The sequence below is a fragment of the Geotrypetes seraphini genome, chromosome 17 (genome assembly GCF_902459505.1).
Source record: "Geotrypetes seraphini chromosome 17, aGeoSer1.1, whole genome shotgun sequence".
In the NCBI taxonomy this organism is placed as follows: Eukaryota; Metazoa; Chordata; class Amphibia; order Gymnophiona; family Dermophiidae; genus Geotrypetes; species Geotrypetes seraphini.
In genome coordinates, this window is record NC_047100.1 from 36,353,578 (window position 1) to 36,372,492 (window position 18,915).

General features: G+C 43.3%; 1 protein-coding gene and 1 long non-coding RNA gene across 2 annotated transcripts in view; one reads left to right on the forward strand and one right to left on the reverse strand.

The window, feature by feature from the left end:
* LOC117351224 (store-operated calcium entry regulator STIMATE-like) overlaps window positions 1-18,915 on the forward strand; it is a 310,978-nt gene that overhangs the window by 164,010 nt on the left and 128,053 nt on the right. Inside the window, exons 2-3 of the mRNA XM_033926229.1 lie at window positions 7,812-7,860; window positions 12,514-12,609. Of these exons, the coding sequence (XP_033782120.1) occupies window positions 7,812-7,860; window positions 12,514-12,609 (145 nt within the window). The remainder of the gene's footprint in view (window positions 1-7,811; window positions 7,861-12,513; window positions 12,610-18,915) is intronic.
* Window positions 6,768-18,915, reverse strand: part of LOC117351225 — a 127,427-nt gene continuing 115,279 nt past the window's right edge. The window contains exons 3-4 of the long non-coding RNA XR_004537352.1: window positions 14,622-14,700; window positions 6,768-8,523 (exon numbers count right to left, since the gene is read on the reverse strand). This is a non-coding gene — a long non-coding RNA (uncharacterized LOC117351225). The remainder of the gene's footprint in view (window positions 8,524-14,621; window positions 14,701-18,915) is intronic.

Below are 18,915 nucleotides of genomic sequence, written 5' to 3' on the forward strand. Positions count from 1 at the left end.
GTCATCTGCAAATTTTATTATCTCACACTTTGTTCTGAGCACTGAGTCCTGCGGAACAACACTTGTGACCCTTCTCCAGTCAGAGTAGTGTCCCTTCAACCCTACCAACCAGTTTCTGATCCATCTATGTTCGCCTCTGTCCACCCCATGGTTCTTCAGTTTCTGGAGTAATCGTTCACGGGGCACCTTGTGAAAGGCTTTTTGGTTTCTCATTAGTTTAGTGTTTGGAGTTTGTGTGAGGGTTATTGTTTGTTAGGGTTGGGAATTTTGAGGGTTGTGTGTGGTTAGGGTTTTGTTTAGTCTTTTGAGTTTATTGTGTGGTATTTGTACTGGGTGTCAGGTCAAAAGTGTGCTGGGAGAAAGGTGTGTGCTGTAGAAAAGTATTGTTTTTATGGGGGGGGGGGGAAATTTTTCCACTTTACTTAATGGATATTGTGTTGTGGGGGTTTGTAATTCCCATATTTTACTGAAAAGTTCACTTTTTCATTGTTTTTAGGGAAAAGGTTTAGTTTACAGTAAAATGTGGAGGGTTGCAACATCCCATAATGCAGGTGTGATTTGTATTAGGGAAATTGGGGAGGTTTTTTGAGAAAGCCCCTTTTTGGAGTCTTTGTATTTTGTAGGGTTATTTGTTATGCATTCTTTTTTGTTAAAATGTTGGTTAGTGATTGGAGTTTTTTTGTGTGAGGGTTGTTAGTTTGTTGAAAAGTTGGTTTTGTGTTAGGGTTGTGTGTGGTTAGGGTTTTAGAAAGTTGGTTAGTGGTTTGTTTTATGTTTGGAGTTTATGTTTGTGTGGTCCCCCTAGTGTCTTAAAAAGTGGTTTTGAATTTGCTTACCTCTTTGGAGTTTATGCTTGTGTGGTCCCTTACTGTTTTAAAAAGTTGGTTAGTGAGTTTGCTTGTGTCTTTGGAGTTGTTTTTAGTTTTGTAAGAAGTTGGGTAGTAAGTCTGTTGGTTTGGTTTTATAGGGTTAGGGTTGATTATTTTTAGGTGGTTTGAGTTAGTTGGGTGTGGTTTTTAGGTATATAAGTGTTGTTAATGGGGTGGGTGGGGATGGGGGTAGGGAGGGAGGGCAGGCTCTAAGAGGAGTGGGAAGGGCGACTGAAGAGTGGAAAGGGCAACTGAAGAGTGGCTGAAGAAACTTTCTAAGTTTCCCCAGCCACCCCTCAGCTGCCCTTTCTACTCTTCAGCCTTTCCTAATAACTATTGCCCTATTTTCCTGCTTCTCAGTCTTAACTTTCTTTTTCTTTAAGTCTTAACTTTCTGGTTTGTTTGTTTGCTTCTCAGTCTTAACTTTCTTTTTCTTTAAATCTTAACTTTCTGGTTTGTTTGTTTGCTTCTCAGCCTTAACTTTCTTTTTCTTTTTCTTTAAGTCTTAACTTTCTGGTTTGTTTGTTTGCTTCTCAGTCTTAACTTTCTTTTTCTTTAAATCTTAACTTTCTGGTTTGTTTGTTTGTTTGCTTCTCAGTCTTAACTTTCTTTTTCTTTAAGTCTTAACTTATATTATATATTAATTGCATCTATTTTAAAAAAGTTTTAAATAATTTATCAATATGTAAGCTTATCAAGTGTGTATATATAAGTTTATATAAAGAATATGTAATACACTTGTAACATAAGAAAATGAATAAAAAAATTCAAATGAAAAAAAAAAAGTCTTAACTTTCCGGTTTGTTTGTGCTTCTAAATAAGTCTTAACTTTCCGGTTTGTTTGTGCTTCTAAATAAGTCTTAACTTTCTGGTTTGTTTGTTTGCTTCTCAGTCTTAACTTTCTGGTTTGTTTGTTTGCTTCTCAGTCTTAACTTTCTGGTTTGTTTGTTTGCTTCTCAGTCTTAACTTTCCGGTTTGTTTGTGCTTCTAAATAAGTCTTAACTTTCCGGTTTGTTTGTGCTTCTAAATAAGTCTTAACTTTCTGGTTTGTTTGTTTGCTTCTCAGTCTTAACTTTCTGGTTTGTTTGTTTGCTTCTCAGTCTTAACTTTCTGGTTTGTTTGTTGCTTCTAATAGTCTTAACTTTCCGGTTTGTTTGTGCTTCTAAATAAGTCTTAACTTTCCGGTTTGTTTGTGCTTCTAAATAAGTCTTAACTTTCTGGTTTGTTTGTTTGCTTCTCAGTCTTAACTTTCTGGTTTGTTTGTTTGCTTCTCAGTCTTAACTTTCTGGTTTGTTTGTGCTTCTAAATAAGTCTTAACTTTCCGGTTTGTTTGTGCTTCTAAATAAGTCTTAACTTTCCGGTTTGTTTGTGCTTCTAAATAAGTCTTAACTTTCTGGTTTGTTTGTTTGCTTCTCAGTCTTAACTTTCTGGTTTGTTTGTTTGCTTCTCAGTCTTAACTTTCCGGTTTGTTTGTGCTTCTAAATAAGTCTTAACTTTCCGGTTTGTTTGTGCTTCTAAATAAGTCTTAACTTTCTGGTTTGTTTGTTTGCTTCTCAGTCTTAACTTTCTGGTTTGTTTGTTTGCTTCTCAGTCTTAACTTTCCGGTTTGTTTGTGCTTCTAAATAAGTCTTAACTTTCCGGTTTGTTTGTGCTTCTAAATAAGTCTTAACTTTCTGGTTTGTTTGTTTGCTTCTCAGTCTTAACTTTCTGGTTTGTTTGTTTGCTTCTCAGTCTTAACTTTCTGGTTTGTTTGTGCTTCTAAATAAGTCTTAACCTTTCTGGTTTGTTTGTTTGCTTCTCAGTCTTAAACTTTCTGGTTTGTGTCTGCTTCTAAGTATTAACTTTCTTTTTCTTTATTAACTTTCTGGTTTGCTTGTGCTTTCTGGTTTGTTTGTGCTTCTAAGTATTAACTTTCTTGTTTGTGCTTCCTAATAAGTATTTCTCAAATGTAGAGTCAGAAATTAGCCCCAAAAGAGGGGGAGATGGAGAGAAAGAGGTCTGGGTAGAAGCAGGTTGTGATTGCAGTTAATGGTTTAATGCAGTCTACTTTGCTTGTGTGTATTCAGAGAGATTGGAGATAGGAAAACAGTTTAGATGGGGAGAGAGTAAGACCAGAAACAGAGCTAACACTTCAAAACAACATTTATCAGATATATACAGTTCACAAAGTAATCTGCTACCTACTTTTCAGATGTTAACCTCAAAAGAGGCAAGGTTGAGGGAAAGAGGTCTGGGTGCTGGCAGGAGCAGGTTGAAACTGAACACACACAAGCAAAGTAGACTTCATTAACTGCAGAGTCATTGCAATAAGCTATAGGTTGGAGCTGATTAATCAGTGGAGACGGCAAGATGGTTCAGATGGTAGAGAGAGAGAGTGAGAAGAGAAACAAGTAACAGGGGTGGCTTTTTTCTGTTTATATCAAGTTACAGTGGGACTAGTTGACTTGCTTTTCATCTTGCTAAAATAGACTCAACATTTTGTTTCTTAATTCTCTTTAGTAATGAAATATGCATGACAGCTTCAACAAGGGATTGTCATTGTAGTTGCCTCAGTATCAGGGTACATTAACTATAGATGATTCCAGTAGAAAATGGAGAGCTTATAAGCTATTCTTTATTCAATAGAAACAGCAATGAGTGCTTCTTTCTATTAACAAAATTAACAACTTAGCCCTTCCCCCTCCCCTTTAAAGTATTCCAAGTACTAAAATCTTAGGTTTAAGACAAGCTTAATAGAAAGAATCACTCATTGCTGTTTCTCTTGAATAAAGAATTCTAAAGTTTAGGGTGTCTTTTTACAAAAACAAATTGTGGAAGGAGGTGGGTAAAGGCTCTACCGCTCTTGTAATTTTTCTCTTCAAAGAAAGTCTCAATCATGTAAACAGCTCCCTAAATTGTAATTTTCCTGGAAATGGCCAGTTATCTTCTTTTGTAATCCGCCTAGAACTGCAAGGTACTGGCGGAATAGAAGTCACTAATGTAATGTACATTTCCCAAACGTTTATAGGTATCATCAAGCCTATATAATGCGTCAAGGTATGTATCGGATCCTCCCCGAGCTCATGGAAAATCTTCCTGATTGGTTATGGTTGGAATAGCAGTTCCTGTCTCCACTGAGATTAAATCACATTTTGAGTATCAAGCTTCTGAGGCTATATAAGGACAATAGAATTTTGCTGGCTATATATGGCAGACATTAAAATGTATTAATAATTTAACACCTATTCCGATTCATAAATCCACATGTCAGCCCCTATGGCTGAACTCCAAGATTCAAATTGGCGGGTTTAAGCTCATCTGGAAGCATTGGATGAAGGCAGGTATATGCGCTTTGGATGATGTAATATCAGATGGTAAGCTGCTTGACTTTTCACGATTGCAACACAAATTTGGTCTTAATAATTCACAAAATTATAGATGGTTGCAGTTGAAGCAGGCCATTCGGGAGGGGTTCCCCCGAGTGGAAAAATCTTAAAAATCAGCATAGCTTGCCGGTTTTAAGGCGGACTTCCTGGGACACCAGGCCGCTCAGTGGTATAAATTAATATCTGGATTTTTGAATAAGAAGCCAAAGACTGGTCTTCGTGACATTTGGAGCATTGAGATAAAGCATCAGATTACTGCGTCTCAATGACCACAAATTTGGACTTGGAGGATGAGATGTACGGCGTCTGCATCTATGAGTCAAACTTGATTTTTCTTATTACATAGAGCATTTTGGATCCCCCAGTTCGTTTATAGAAATTAGATAGTTCAAAGCCTTATTAGATGCTGGCATTGTCATCTTGAAGCTGGGACTTTTGGATCAAGTGAACAATATATTAGAAAATCCAGTGGCACTGACGTATGATACCGTCCTATTTGGTACGTTAATGAGGGCTAAAAGACAAATATCTGCTCGAAATAACAATCTTCTCTTTATAATGACAGGAATTGCCATACAAACTTATTTTGAAAAATTGGTAGAACTGTGATAGATTAAATTATACCTTCTGGTGGGAATCTCTTTGTTATACTTTTAAAATGGAGCATATGATGGCTATACACCAGGGACATTATAAGAAATTTATGGATATTTGGGAGTGATTGTTGATTTTGCCCTTGGATCATGCACGTCTAGGGTGGGAGGGGGGGTGGGGAGTTATTTTTATTTAGAGTGCAATTTTTGGTTATGTATAAAGGAAGAGGTTGATATATGTATTTGTCATAAATATAATTTGATACAATTTAAGTGTTATTAAAGTGTAAAATGTCCGTAAAATATGTTGCACTTATTTTTGGCTTTAAAATGAATAAAGATATTAAAAAATAAAAAGACTTCTACAGTTCTGGACAAGAGAGGTATTATTGCAGAATTTACATGGATCTCTCTCTTAGTCCTCTATAGTTTGCCACTGAGCTTCTAAGCTGTCCCTTTTCCGTCTTCAGCGCTCTCAAAGGTTTTCCCGGTGTGTTAGGAAAGTGAATCTTGATCCTGTCCGACAAAGAATGGCTTCTTGCATTCTCTGTACAAAGCTGTTAAAGATCTAGAATTGAGTACCTTGGCAGTTTTTGAACAGAGAATGTGATCGCCGACGTACTCGACCGCTGCTTGAAATCTCACACAAGGTCTTTGGACCGGAGAGGTAGTGGGAGACTTGGCGATAGATCCCTTAGCTTTCAATCTTAAGAAGGTGAAGCTGGCAGGTTGGATTTGGGGATACCACCGTAATACACTAGGGCTTAAGGCTTATCTAACTATACCCCCCCCCCCTCCCCCAAACAGGGCTGCCCAAGTCCGGTCCTCGAGATCTACTGGCAGGCCAGGTTTTCTGGATATCCACAATGAACATATGTGAGAGAGATTTGCATACCAAGAAGCCAAAGCCAGTGCAGGCAAATCTCTCTCATGCATATTCATTGTGGATATCAAGAAAACCTGGCCTGCCGGTAGATCTCGAGGACCGGAGTTGGGCAGCCAAGGTTTAGAAGATAAAATGCCACAGTCCCTCTCTAATTTTTATAATCCCAATCTGGTTGCCTTATCTGTTTCAGTTCCTGGGACAGGAGGAAGTGGGATATGGGGGGGGGGGGGGGTCTAGGGGAGAAAGAGCACAATATGTGCGTCATGAAGAAGAAAGATGACGGGACCGTATTGAGGTAGGTTAGGGATGTGTAGCTGCCTGGAAAGAAATTCACTTATGTATTCTATATCCCCATCCCTATTAATTATTGGAGGGTAAGAGGAAGGGTTGCATTCTGGTGAGTAGGTCAAAGAAGCCCTTTTTGAAATCACTGCCCATCTGAGGTCCTTAACCTAATGTGGGAACATGCGATCCTGGGCAAATCACCACATGATTAGACGGTAAACCCTCAAGGGACAGGAAAGTAACTTGCTTTCAACTATAACTGAAATGCATGTGCTAAATCCCAACTCCATTCACCCAACCCCTCTTATGTTTATCATAATCACAACAGTAAAATAAAAGTTTCTTTATCATATGTCTCGCTAGCTATAAATTACAATATTATTATTAAGACTTAGCCAAAAGGAAAGATTTATAAAATATAAAGAGTTTTTACCTCAGGCAAAATTGTCATATCTTTAATAAGACATTAACTATTTTTTTTCTGAGGTCCTCCAAGTACCTACAAATCCAAAATGTGGCCCTGCAAAGGGTTTGAGTTTGAGACCACTGGTCTACAGTATATGGGAACTCTGTTACTGGAATGGAATCTTAAAAGTTTTCAACTTTTATCACTCTGAAATTTAGCTCTCTGTTCTCAAGTCCTAAACTTTTAATTATATTTCACACCAAACCCCCCCCCCCCCCTTTATGAAATCGCGTTAGTGATTTTTATTACCAGCCAAGGTGATAAAGAATTCTACGAGCGTCTGAGCTTTCACCACTGTGGCCGGTGCTAAAAATCGCACGTTACATAAAAGGAGGGACAAGTGTTACATATGTTGGCTTTGTCATTTTAAACTAACTAATCTTTAATTCTATTGTTTGAGTTTTAATTGAGAAACTTGTTTGGGGAGCGGGTTTGTATTTTTGCTTCATTAACGACTGAGTTATTTGATCCACTCTGGGCATAGACACAATATAAATGCTAAAGTAAATTAATTAGAGGCAGTATTCAAGAGGATGGCTTCAGCATAAAGATTAATAGATGATTTCGCTTGGACTTGTATTTCTGTAGTCCACGGATTGATACGTTTTGTTTTTATTTGTATTTGGCAATGTGGTATTTTATCCGATGCCCTCAATAGTTTCTGGAGATTAATAAGCTGGGTTAAACTACATGGTAGACATTAGCTAGCATGGAAAAAAACAAATAAACCTAAAACCTCCTTACGTGAGCTGCTTAACGTGGGACTGGAGCTGGGCATGACTTGGGCAGGTAGAGGACTGCATCCATGCGGGTCATTAACGCATGTTGTCGTGAGCGCCCAAGAGCGCTGCTGCATTTTCCACCTCCTGAAGAAGGTTCAGGCATGTTTCTAAATTCAGGGCATATCCTGTACCGTCTGTGCGCTTTATTTATTGCATGTTACTTTTCGCTCTGAACATTTGGTAAATGCAAGAACTTTTGCGCTTCAGTAAAAGAGCTCCTAAGTTGCTAAATGAAATAATTATATTGCAAATCGCTAGAACAAAATGAGAATTTGTACAATAACATTGCATCACATTTTCTGGGTAAGTCTTGGGTGGGGGGGGGGGGGAGGAATTTTCAAAATAGCTATAACAAATATTCATGAAAGTGGAGGCAGTACATCCAGACTTATCGCATGAAGATTAAATCAGGCTGGCTGGGGTTTCCCCTAGCACAGGTTTGGTTGCTTCTGTACTGAAGTTGTTTGACATATTGCTTCTGAATATGATTGCTAAAAAGAGATGTTTTCTGTTTAGAAACTTAATAGAATGTTTTCTTCCCCCCCCCCCCTGCCCCTTTCCCCAGTAAAACGTTTCAGGGAACCAAAGCACGAAAGACGTCCTTGGAAGATATGGTGTGTATTTAAATATTAATATCTAATGTTTTCCTTTGGAAGCTTGTTTTTTTAACACATAATGCAATTCTAATAATCTTTTCCCATGTTACTTTCCATAATTTGTCCTCTGTCTGCCTCCAGTCTGTCCCATTTCTACCAGAGCCAATTAAATGTTGTGCAGTGAGTGAGTGAGCAGCTGGTAATCAAAGCATAAATACAAATTCAGATTTTCTCTTTAAAAGCCCTGGTTTTTACAACAGGGCACCTTTTGTGAAAATTCCCAAAAAGCATTATTTTAAGCATATTTTATACATCAACATAGACACCTATGTGCCTTTTTTCATTAACAATTGACGACAGATGAATCCTTAAAGTGTCATCGTGTCTTTCTATCAGCAGGTGGAGATAGAGGATAAAACCTGAACTCTGCTGTATATAGGACAGTCGTTGCCTCGGCCGGCCGACCGATATTCCTCCTCTGTAGCAGATGGATAGTGGACGGTCTTCCAACACTTTCTGATCCCAGCTGCATACTTAATGCTATTCTGTTTTTTCTAATTCGGTCAAGCGTGGGGGTGCTTGACGGATTAGAGTGCTGGCTTGCGGGTACACCTGATGGTGCCAGGCCTTCTCTTTCCTCCCCTCCCGCTTCTCTGTCCTCTTCCTCACTGGGGCTGGGGGCTAGGGAGGAAAAAGAAGAGAAAAAAAGATGAAACTGAAGTATAGCCGCCTAATTTACCTCATTGGAATGACCAAAGACGGCATTGTATTTTCCAAAACAGACAATACTTACAAAAGTACAGCAGCAAAGACATATTAGAAAAATATTATATCGTCAGTTCAGAATATGCAGTGGAAAGTAGAACTTACACCAATATGCCAAGTAGGAAGCTAGCAACATCCCCACCGGTATATCTGGACTTCTCTCTCTAGCTTCACCTGTGCCTGCATGGATTTTTATACAGAGAAATTCTTTGTTCCAAAAAGACACATCCCCGAGCTCTGGTCATGTACTTCTCTATTGGGGGACAGGCTGCCGATGCACTGGTTGATTCCAAGGCTGCCTCTTCTATTCGGGTACCATCCACTGAGACCGGTCTGGCCTACTTGATGGACTCCCTATACATCTGCTTAGGGCCTCGGCCAAGCAGATGGCCTTGGCATACGGTCAGGAGGCTGTTGTGACTCTGTCAATGGGTGGCAGATATAAGCATCTAAGCGGTGCCTTACCAAACTTTCATTCAGGGGGAAGCTGGCTAAGGATTTAGAGTACTCTGACTTGATGGTTAACTAAGGAAAAGCTTGTACCTTTAGAGCTGAGAAAGGGAACTTTTCCTGGTCCATTAGGCCATCTCTGGCCTCTCACCAGGGGGGGGGGGAGAGGGTTGCACTTTTTAGACGAGTGGACCAAAGTCATTTTGGGCCAATGAGTCCTCGATGTTATCAGAGATGATTATAAGTCAGAGTTCTTTCCTTTAATCACAGAATTTTTTTCTCTGATTTCCCGGAAAAGTCATTGTACGAGGCTTGACACCTTGTGAAACCTGGACGAGTTGGGGGCGGTCACCCCGGTACCCATATCAGATCGAGTGCAGGGCCACTATGCCATCTGTTTTGTGGTGCTAAAAAGGGACGGGTTGTTCCGTCCAGTGCTGGATTCATCAAGCGTGTCAACAAGTCTCCTCTGTGAGTGAAACACTTTCTTCGTATGGAGACCCTGCGTTCTGTCAAAGCAACAGTATGAGGTTTTCACTTTCCTGGATTCTCAAGGAGGCATACTTCTATAATCCCGATTTGGCCTTTACTTCAGTGCTTCACAGTGTTGATTTTTGGGCTATCCACTGCACCCAAAACCTTCTCAAACGGGGGGTGGGGGTGGTAGAAGGGAATTCTGCATGACGGCATTAGGGTTCACCTAGATGACTGGTTGACAAGAGCCTCCTCCTCCTCCTCCTCCCTGGAGAGTACTTGAGTGACAACCAGGTTAATTGCTCTCCTGCAGAAATTGATATAGGTCATCAACCTTCCCAAGTGTCATCTAGTTCCTTTCCAATCGCTGGAATAGTTAAGGGGGGGGGGCATCTGCTCTGATCCTCTAAAATGGCAGCTGGAGCCTCTCCTGTCGCTCTGTGGATCTTACACACCATCCTGAGCAAATACTTCATCATAGGTAGGGCAGTCGCACAGTCATGGAAGAATAGTGTTAAACATTTTAATGAAGCATAGTCACATTTATTCACTGTTTGCTAGTTTAATCAAGAATTGATAATGCCTTAAGGGGGTGGGTGGGTAAAGGGTACGTTTTAAAATAAAATTTGGGGATTAGTTGTTTAAGTGGCAGAGAGAAAGACTAGGCTGGCTGCCATCTTCTAGTGCCAAACTGTTTTCCAAGAAAACTTTGCTGTCTGCACGTTATTTCCGGACGAGTCTGGCTCTGTGGTGTAGTAGTTCCACAGTGAGAAAAGAACATTGGGGACAACTCGAGGGCAATTTTATGAAACATCTTCTGAATATAAAGCGTGTTTACGCACAAAGCTTTTATAAAACTGCACAACAATTACATGTTGTGTAAAGACATTCCTGAGTGTTGTGGATCAGGGATCAAATACGAGATTGCATCGCATGTTTCCAAGTTTATAGCTACCGTCTTGCGCAGAGTTCGTGTCTACTTGGACACCTTGTTTGGAGCGAGTAGAAACCCGCCTGGGACCGTTGAACAAGCCTGTTTTATAAAGGCACACAGGTATCTTTTGCCAATATATAACGTGATCAATAACTAACCTCTGATAATCAGCTAAACATAAACCCGCCAAAAATGACCTGTGATATATCATATACTATATTCTTCTACAGAGAGTAAGACTTGGAACGCGCCACCTCATTCAGTGGAATGCTGGATTTAGGTGAAAATGAAATAGCTCCGGTTATAATCATTGCCGTAAAAACCTCCCCCCCCCCTCCATCCAAATGTACTAGTCACTTAATTTTCTCATGTTCAAATCTATTGTTCAGCAATTTAGCACATTTGAACACGAGACGATTAACTGAATAGTCAAGTTGAATGGCGGGGGAAGTTTTCATGGCAATGATTATAGCCGGAGCTAATCCATGTTCACCTCATCCGATGTTCCACTGAATAAGCTGGAGTGCTCCAAGTCTGAGGCTTTTCCTAACCTCTGTACAAGAATACAATATATGATATAACACAACCTCACAGGTCATTTTTGGTGTTTTTATTTTGCTGATTATTTGATGCCTTTGTAAAATAAGCATCATTTTGGGACTTTTCACCTAGGTGCCATGCTATAAAATTAGCTTATCTGGGGGACAGACCAGTGGCGTAGTCACAGGTGGGCCTGGGAGAGCTCAGCCCTCCCCCAGTTGTGGCACAGCTGGTTTATGGCTGGCAAGGATCCCCAAGTCTGCCAATTAAAGACCCCCAGCAATCTGGTGTCTCTTAATTTGACTCCACCACCCCGGTACATTTTTAAATCCTGGTCCCTTTAACAGGAAATTGTGTCAGAGGTCAGGCCGGTATGAGTTGTTGCCTGCTGCCTATACCACACAACACTGAAAGGTTTAAGTTACTTGGAGGTGGAGGTAGCGATACCGGATCCCCTGGAGGAGAGATGACGTGTGGGTGGTGGGGTTCCTATGCTCACCCACTTGGGGCTTAAGCCCACCCAAAAGTGGGTGTCTGGCTACGCCTCTAGAATTGACTACAATACTGAATTGATAAATAGAAAGTGAGTTCTGCTAGGCTCCTGATATGAACACAAGTACCCTGTTCCCCCCCCCAAAAAAAAAATAATAAATAAGCCCTATCCCGAAAATAAGCCCTAGTTAAGATTGACCCCCCCAAAGCCCCCGCCCCCCCCCCAAAAAAAAAAATACCTGACAGACACTCCCTGACTCCATCCCTGACACTAATGCTGCCTGATTTGCTGAAAAAATCAGACTCGGCAATTCAGCAACCCCCACCTCTGCTTTTTTAGGAGGCTGTATGTCAATCTCACGGTGGGAGGGGGTGGGAGAAAGGAAAGAGGAAAATTGGGGGAGAGGAGAGGAGAGGAAGGGAGAGATGATTGTTGTACAAGAAAAAAATAAGACATCCCCAAAAATAAGCCCTAGTTAAGAATGACCCCCCAAACCCCCCCCCCAAAAAAAAATAAGTCCCCAACACCATCCCTGACACTAATGCTGCCTGATTTGCTGAAAAAAATCAGACTCGGCAATTCAGCAACCCCCACCCCTGCTGCTTTAGGAGACCTCGGAGCAGAGGTATGTCAGTCTCACGGTGGAAGGGTCGGTGGTGTTCTGCTGCACATGGGGGGAGGGGGTGGGAGAAAGGAAAGAGGAAGAACTGGGGTAGAGGAGAAGAAGGGAAAGATGATTGTTGTACATGAAAAAAATAAGACATCCCCCAAAATAAACGCTAGTGCTTTTTTTGGACCCCAAATTAATATAAGACACTGTCTTATTTTCAGGGAAATACGGTAGCAGTGAATGTGGAATGAACGCATAAAAAGTGTGTATGAAAATGGTCTAGGTTTGGGGTACCAAGATGAGAAAATATGGCAGCGCATCCCCCTTCATTGTTTAGCTCTCCTTTCAATAAGATACATCTACTATCAAAACCTCTTAATGGCTTCTGTGTTTTCTTTTCCACAGGTTTTTAGATACTTCCAAACAAGCCATAGGGATGTTGTTCATTCACTTTGCTAATGTCTATTTATCAGGCCTTACAGGAGAGGACCCTTGTTCGCTGTAAGTACCGCATTCCCCCTCGGGTGGAAGAGCTTGTTTTTTTGTTTAACGTTGGAACAAATGCTGATTTGCTTATGGTAATAACTCTTTATCTATAATCCTGGTTTATTTTCCCCTTTTGTACTCGGGTATCAACAGCTAAGCAGACCACAATAAAATAGTCATAAAAGTAACATCAAAATATGCTCTATTTCCTGCATTAATCAATGGCCATGCAATTAAAATGACCACATGAGCCCTTACTGCCACATATTTTGTAGGCGATGAGGGCTCATGCGATATCCAGGTGCTAAGCAGATGCACATTTCCCAGTGACCTCAGGATGTCTGTAGAAAGATAATTTTTGCTGTGTTAGGCACCCCTTTCGTCTTTTCAAACATCCTGTGTCCTCTGTGATAAGTACCTTCGCAGACTCCAAGTCAGACAAGTCTGCCTCCAGGCTGCTTCCTGATTTGAATTAATTGCATCTTCAAAACAAACTGGCACCCTACGTTTTTTAGATGCCTCTAAGCTCAATCGTATAAGGGGCCGAAATCTAAAACTTAGGCTAAGTCGCGGGCCAAATTTTTTATTAAAGTTATTTAGGGGTCCTTTTATTAAGGACCTTAATTTTATTAATGTGCACCTTAATAAAAGTATCCCTTAGTCTTAGTAGAAGTATAGGGTTACAACCTCTCCAACCCCATGCCTGCTCTGTGATGTAAACAAAATAAATTTTAAAAAAACTTTTTCTCTCTGTTAAATCTTAGCTCACGTTCACGGTCTAATACCACCTCTGGCAGGATACACATTGCAAATCTGACATATAGTAATCACAAAAAAGAAAACAAAATTATTTTTTCTACCTTTTGTTGTCTGGTCATTGTTCATATCCTGTTGGTCCCACACTCTGATTGTCTTCTGATAACTCGCTTGCCAGGGTCTCCTTCTTTCTTCTTTCTCTGTGCTAACCATCCATCTCTGTCCTCCCCTGGAGGTCTGGCATCTTTCCTTTTTTTTGTCTCCATCCCCACAGCTGCAGCGATGGACCCCACCATCCCCAAATCCACCTCCTTTTCTTAACTACCCTTTCATCCTGCATCTCTCCCTCCTTCCCCACCATCCCAGGGTTCACCATCTCTCCCATTCTCTTCCCAACTACCCCCCTATCCAGTATCTATCCTCAAACACTCTCCCCCCCCCCCACACACACACACCATCCCTTGTGTCCAACTTCTCTCCCTAAATCCCATTGTTCACCATCTCTCTCCCTCTCCTCTGTTTTTAGACCCATTATTTCTTCCCCCCCCCACCCTCAGTCCAGCATATGCACATCTCTTTCAACCCCCCCTTCCCTCCCTCCTCTATGTACTTCTACACCAGGGCCCCCTCCCCCAAAGGCCTGGGCTAGAACCCCCTGAAGACCTGTCCCCTGCACACATCCCTCCCCCCCCCCCCCCCCAGAATGGCTGTTCTCCCCTGAAGGCTTTGGCTATTCTCCCCTGAAGGCCTGGGCAGTCCTGTCCCTGCCCCCCCCTCCCCGGCGAGGCCTGTACCTCCCTCCAAAGACCTGCATGTTCCCTTAGCTTCCCCCCTGGCCTCACGCTCTAGTGATCCTTGCAAGCTGCCATCGGCCTCCGCAGCTGTTCTTCCCTCTTCTGCGGCCCCACTCCTCCTCTGACATCAGGGGCAGGATCGTGCCAGAGGGAGGCCGATGGCAGCCTGCAAGGATCGCTAAAGCACCAACGACCCTCTCTGCAGGCTGCCAGTAATTTAGGTAAGAGCGGGAGTACAGGGGGAAAAGACACTGCAGCACTTCCCAACAGACCCTCTGCCCTCGCCCCTTAAAGCAGGAGCGGTAGTGGCTGTAAGAGATAGCACTGCCGCTCTTGCTTTAGGGGGCGAGGGTCAGCCGCCTAATCGGGAGGCTGATTTTTTTTAAAAAGTGAATTGATTCGAACCGATTCACCCGATTCCAAACAGTGAATCAGGCAGCACTAGTAGTCAAACCTACAGCACAGTAGACCAATTACCTCGGAGCCTGGGGAGTGATGGGCAGTCGATGGTTTCAATTAATAATCCTGAATATGCTTCCAGTTTCTCTTATCTTTTCTGAAAGAGAGAATGGGAGAGGTGGTTTATCCGCATGATATCAACATTTTAAATTTATTTCAGCACATAGTAAACATTCAAGGTCATGACCCCGTTATCACAGCCACAGAAAGTACACAACCCCCAAAATCATGACGACCTGCCCAACTGGCAACACCAGATACACAGTTGTATGCTGGAGTAGCTGTAGACAGTAATGTGTTAATGTGTTCCACTCGAGCAGTTTTGACAGGGGCTCTCAAACCTTTTCAATGTATGGTACACCCAGCATCTGGAGCCCTTCCCTTCCCTTTCCTCCCACCGGTTGACGCGTTGTCGTCATCTCTTCTCTTCTGTCCCATCTCCTCTGGTATTACTAATTTCCTTCTATAGATCGTATGTAGCTATCAAAAGGAAGTGTGCAAGCATTACCTCATAGCTGCTGCCACGTTCTCCGTCAGCTTCTTCCTGAAGCTGCAACTGTGGGGGACTCCATGGTCTCAAGACTTGGCGACTCCACAGGGTTCTAGAGAATGACATAGGGATAAATTTGTCCCCGTCTCTGCAGGATCTATATTCCTGTCCCATCCCTGCAAACTCCGTCCTGAAGCTTGTGCAGATGAGAGGACCGAGCTTACAGGGGTTGGGACAGAGACAGAACTCTTGGGGTTGGAGATGGAGATCCTGCGGGAACAACTTTGCCCCCATGTCATTCTCTAGATCTTACTTCCGAAAGCTGGAGAGGAGGAGGAGGAGGCGGTAGCATCAGCACATGAGATATGCTGTTCAGTGGGAGGCCATGGCTCAAGTCTTTGCCCTTAGCAATGGTGGCTATGACTTTTTGGGCAGACACCTCGATGGTAGACATGGTGGTTCTCTGGAACACTAGTTTAGATTCTTTCACATAGCGCATGCTACTGAGAGCCAGTTTAGCGTTCTTTATGTATTGATCCTGTTTGCCTTCAGTCCTTCCATTGCTCTCAGTAATCAGAATTAGAGAATGACACGGTGACAAATTTTGTCTACGTCCCCGTCCCATTCCTGCAAATTCTGTCTTAACTTCACAAATCTTGAACACTTATGATTTTGAATTATTCAAGGCTTGTGCAGATGACGACAGAGCTTGCGGGAATGGGACGGGGACAGGATGGGGATAGAGAGATCCCTCAGGGATGGGAAAATTTGTCCCAGTGTCATTCTCTAAAATCCTGCTCATAGAACCCCTAGCTCTAGCAATAATAGATTTACATTTATGGTTGATTCCAATGATGAACTGAAAAAAAAAAAAATGTTCTCTTCCAGTATCTCTTAATCAATATGTTGATGTTTTGTATCTTTAGATTCCAAATTAGAAACATAGAACATGACGGCAGAAAAGGACCATCGGCCCAACAAGTCTGCCCACTCTAAGGACCCTCCCCCTAAGCACTTCCTCAAAGTGAACCCACATGCTTATCCCATTTTTTATTTAAAAAAAAAAAAAAAAAAGAGCACATTGCTTACCTCAATTACCTGAAGTGGAAGATCATTCCCACGATCAACCACCCTTTTGGTGAAGAAATACTTCCTAGTGTCACTATGAAATCTCCCACCCCTGATTTTCAACAGATGCCCTCTTGTTGCCGTAGGTCCTGTAAGGATAAAGATATCTTCTTCTACCTCAATACAGCCAGTAACATATTTGAACATCTCTATCATGTCTCCCCTCTCTCTGCGTTCCTCAAGAGAGTATAGCTGCAACTTACCTAGACGTTCCTCATACGGGAGATCCTTGAGTCCCGAGACCATCCTGGTGGCCATTCGCTGAACCGACTCCACTCTCAGCACATCCTTTTGATAATGTGGCCTCCAAAATTGAACACAATATTCCAGATGAGGTCTCACCATGGACCTGTAAAATGTCTTCTTTTTTTTTTTAATTCTTTATTCGTTTTCAAATTAAACAACAAGTGCACAAAAAGCACAGTTACTTACCGTAACAGGTGTTATCCAGGGACAGCAGGCATATATTCTCACATGTGGGTGACGTCATCTACGGAGCCCCGGCGCGGACAGCTTTTCAAGCAAACTTGATTAAAGTTTCAAGTTTGCACACTGCACCACGCATGTGCATGCCTTCTCGCCCACTAGAGGGCGCATCCCACCTCGTGGTCCTCAGTTCCATAACTAGCAAGGAAGCCATCCCCGGGGAGGCGGGCGGGTTGTGAGAATATATGCCTGCTGTCCCTGGATAACACCTGTTACGGTAAGTAACTGTGCTTTATCCCAGGACAAGCAGGCATGATATTCTCACATGTGGGTGACCTCCAAGCTAACCAAAACAGGGCAGGTGGGAGGATGGCAATTTAGGAAAACAGATTTTGCAACACTGACTGGCCAAACCGGCCGTCACTCCTGGATAGAGTGTCCAGACAGTAATGAGAGGTGAATGTATGAACCGAAGACCAAGTGGCAGCCTTACATATGTCCTCCATCGGAGTGGATCGGAGAAAGGCTATCGAAGCTGCCATTGCTCGGACCTTGTGCCCCGTGACTCGACCCGGGGGAGGAAGGCCAGCCTGAGCGTAGCAAAAGGAAATGCAAGCGGCCAACCAGTTAGACAGAGTGCGCTTGGAAACTGGATGCCCTAATCGATTGGGATCGAAGGACAAAAATAATTGAGGGACCTTCCGATGAGACCTGGTGCGTTGAAGATAATATGCCAACGCCCTCTTACAGTCAAGCGTGTGAAGCGCCGTCTCGCCAGGATGGGAGTGGGGCTTCGGGAAGAACACAGGAAGGACAATGGACTGATTGAGGTGGAAGTCCGAAACAACTTTAGGTAAAAACTTAGGATGGGTGCGGAGAACCACCTTGTCGTGATGAAAGACAGTGAAAGGAGGGTCCGCAACCAAGGCTTGCAACTCCCCAATCCGCCTGGCGGAGGTGAGGGCAATCAGAAACACCGCCTTCCAAGTCAGAAATTTCAAGAGGGACTTGTTGAGTGGCTCAAATGGGGGTTTCATCAGTTGAGCCAGAACCACATTCAAATTCCACACGACAGACGGGGGCTTAAGAGGGGGGCAAACCCTGAGTAACCCTTTCATGAATCGTGTCACCAAGGGATGGAGTGACAGAGGGCGTCCCTCCAGAGGTTGGTGGAAAGCAGAAATTGCACTGAGGTGAACCCGCACCGAAGTGGTTTTCAAGCCGGAGCGCGACAAATGAAATAAATATTCTAAGACCGAGGATACCGGAACTGATACCGGGTCCAGGTGAAAAGACGAACACCAGGTGGAAAACCTGGTCCATTTCTGCGCATAGCAAAGCCTCGTCGAGATCTTGCGGGAGGCTTCCAACACCTCCTTCACCGATTGAGACAGGTCCGGAGGAGTCAGGGAACAAGAAACCAGGCTGTCAGGTGCAATGACTGCAGATTGGGATGTAACATGGATCCTTGACTCTGAGACAGCAGAGACGGAGAGACAGGCAGGGGAAGAGGCTCCCTGGCACTGAGCTGGAGCAGCAGGGAGAACCAGTGCTGACGCGGCCACCGAGGTGCTATGAGAATCATCGTGGCCGTGGATGATTTTAGGTGTACCAACGTTCGCATGATCAGAGGGAACGGAGGGAAAGCATACAGGAACCTCCCTTCCCAGTCGAGTAGGAAGGCATCCGCTTCCAGACGGTCCTGCGAGTACATCCGAGAACAATATAGTGGTAGTTTGTGTGTCTCCGGAGAGGCAAACAGATCCACCTGTGGCGTTCCCCAGCGAGCGAAAATCTCGCGTAGAACTGCTGAGTGTAGAGTCCACTCGTGCGGTTGCAGAAGTCGACTGAGTTTGTCCGCCAGGCAATTCCGTTCTCCTTGGATGTAGACCGCCCGGAGGAAGATGTTCCGGGAGGCCGCCCACTCCCAGAGGCGAAGAGCTTCGGAGCAGAGGGGCCATGACCCCGTTCCTCCCTGCTTGTTCACATAATACATTGCCACCTGATTGTCCGTGCGGACGAGGACCACCTGGTCCTGCAATATGTGAACGAAGGCTCGAAGTGCTAGGAAGATGGCCCGCAGCTCTAGCACGTTGATATGACACTGACGGTCTTCTGCCGACCACAGGCCCTGCGTGCGAAGACCGTCGAGATGGGCTCCCCACGCGTACTCCGAGGAGTCCGTGGTCAGGACCTTGCGAAAAGGCGGAGTGCGGAACAATAGCCCCATGGACAGATTTAAAGAGTCTGTCCACCAACGCAGCGATT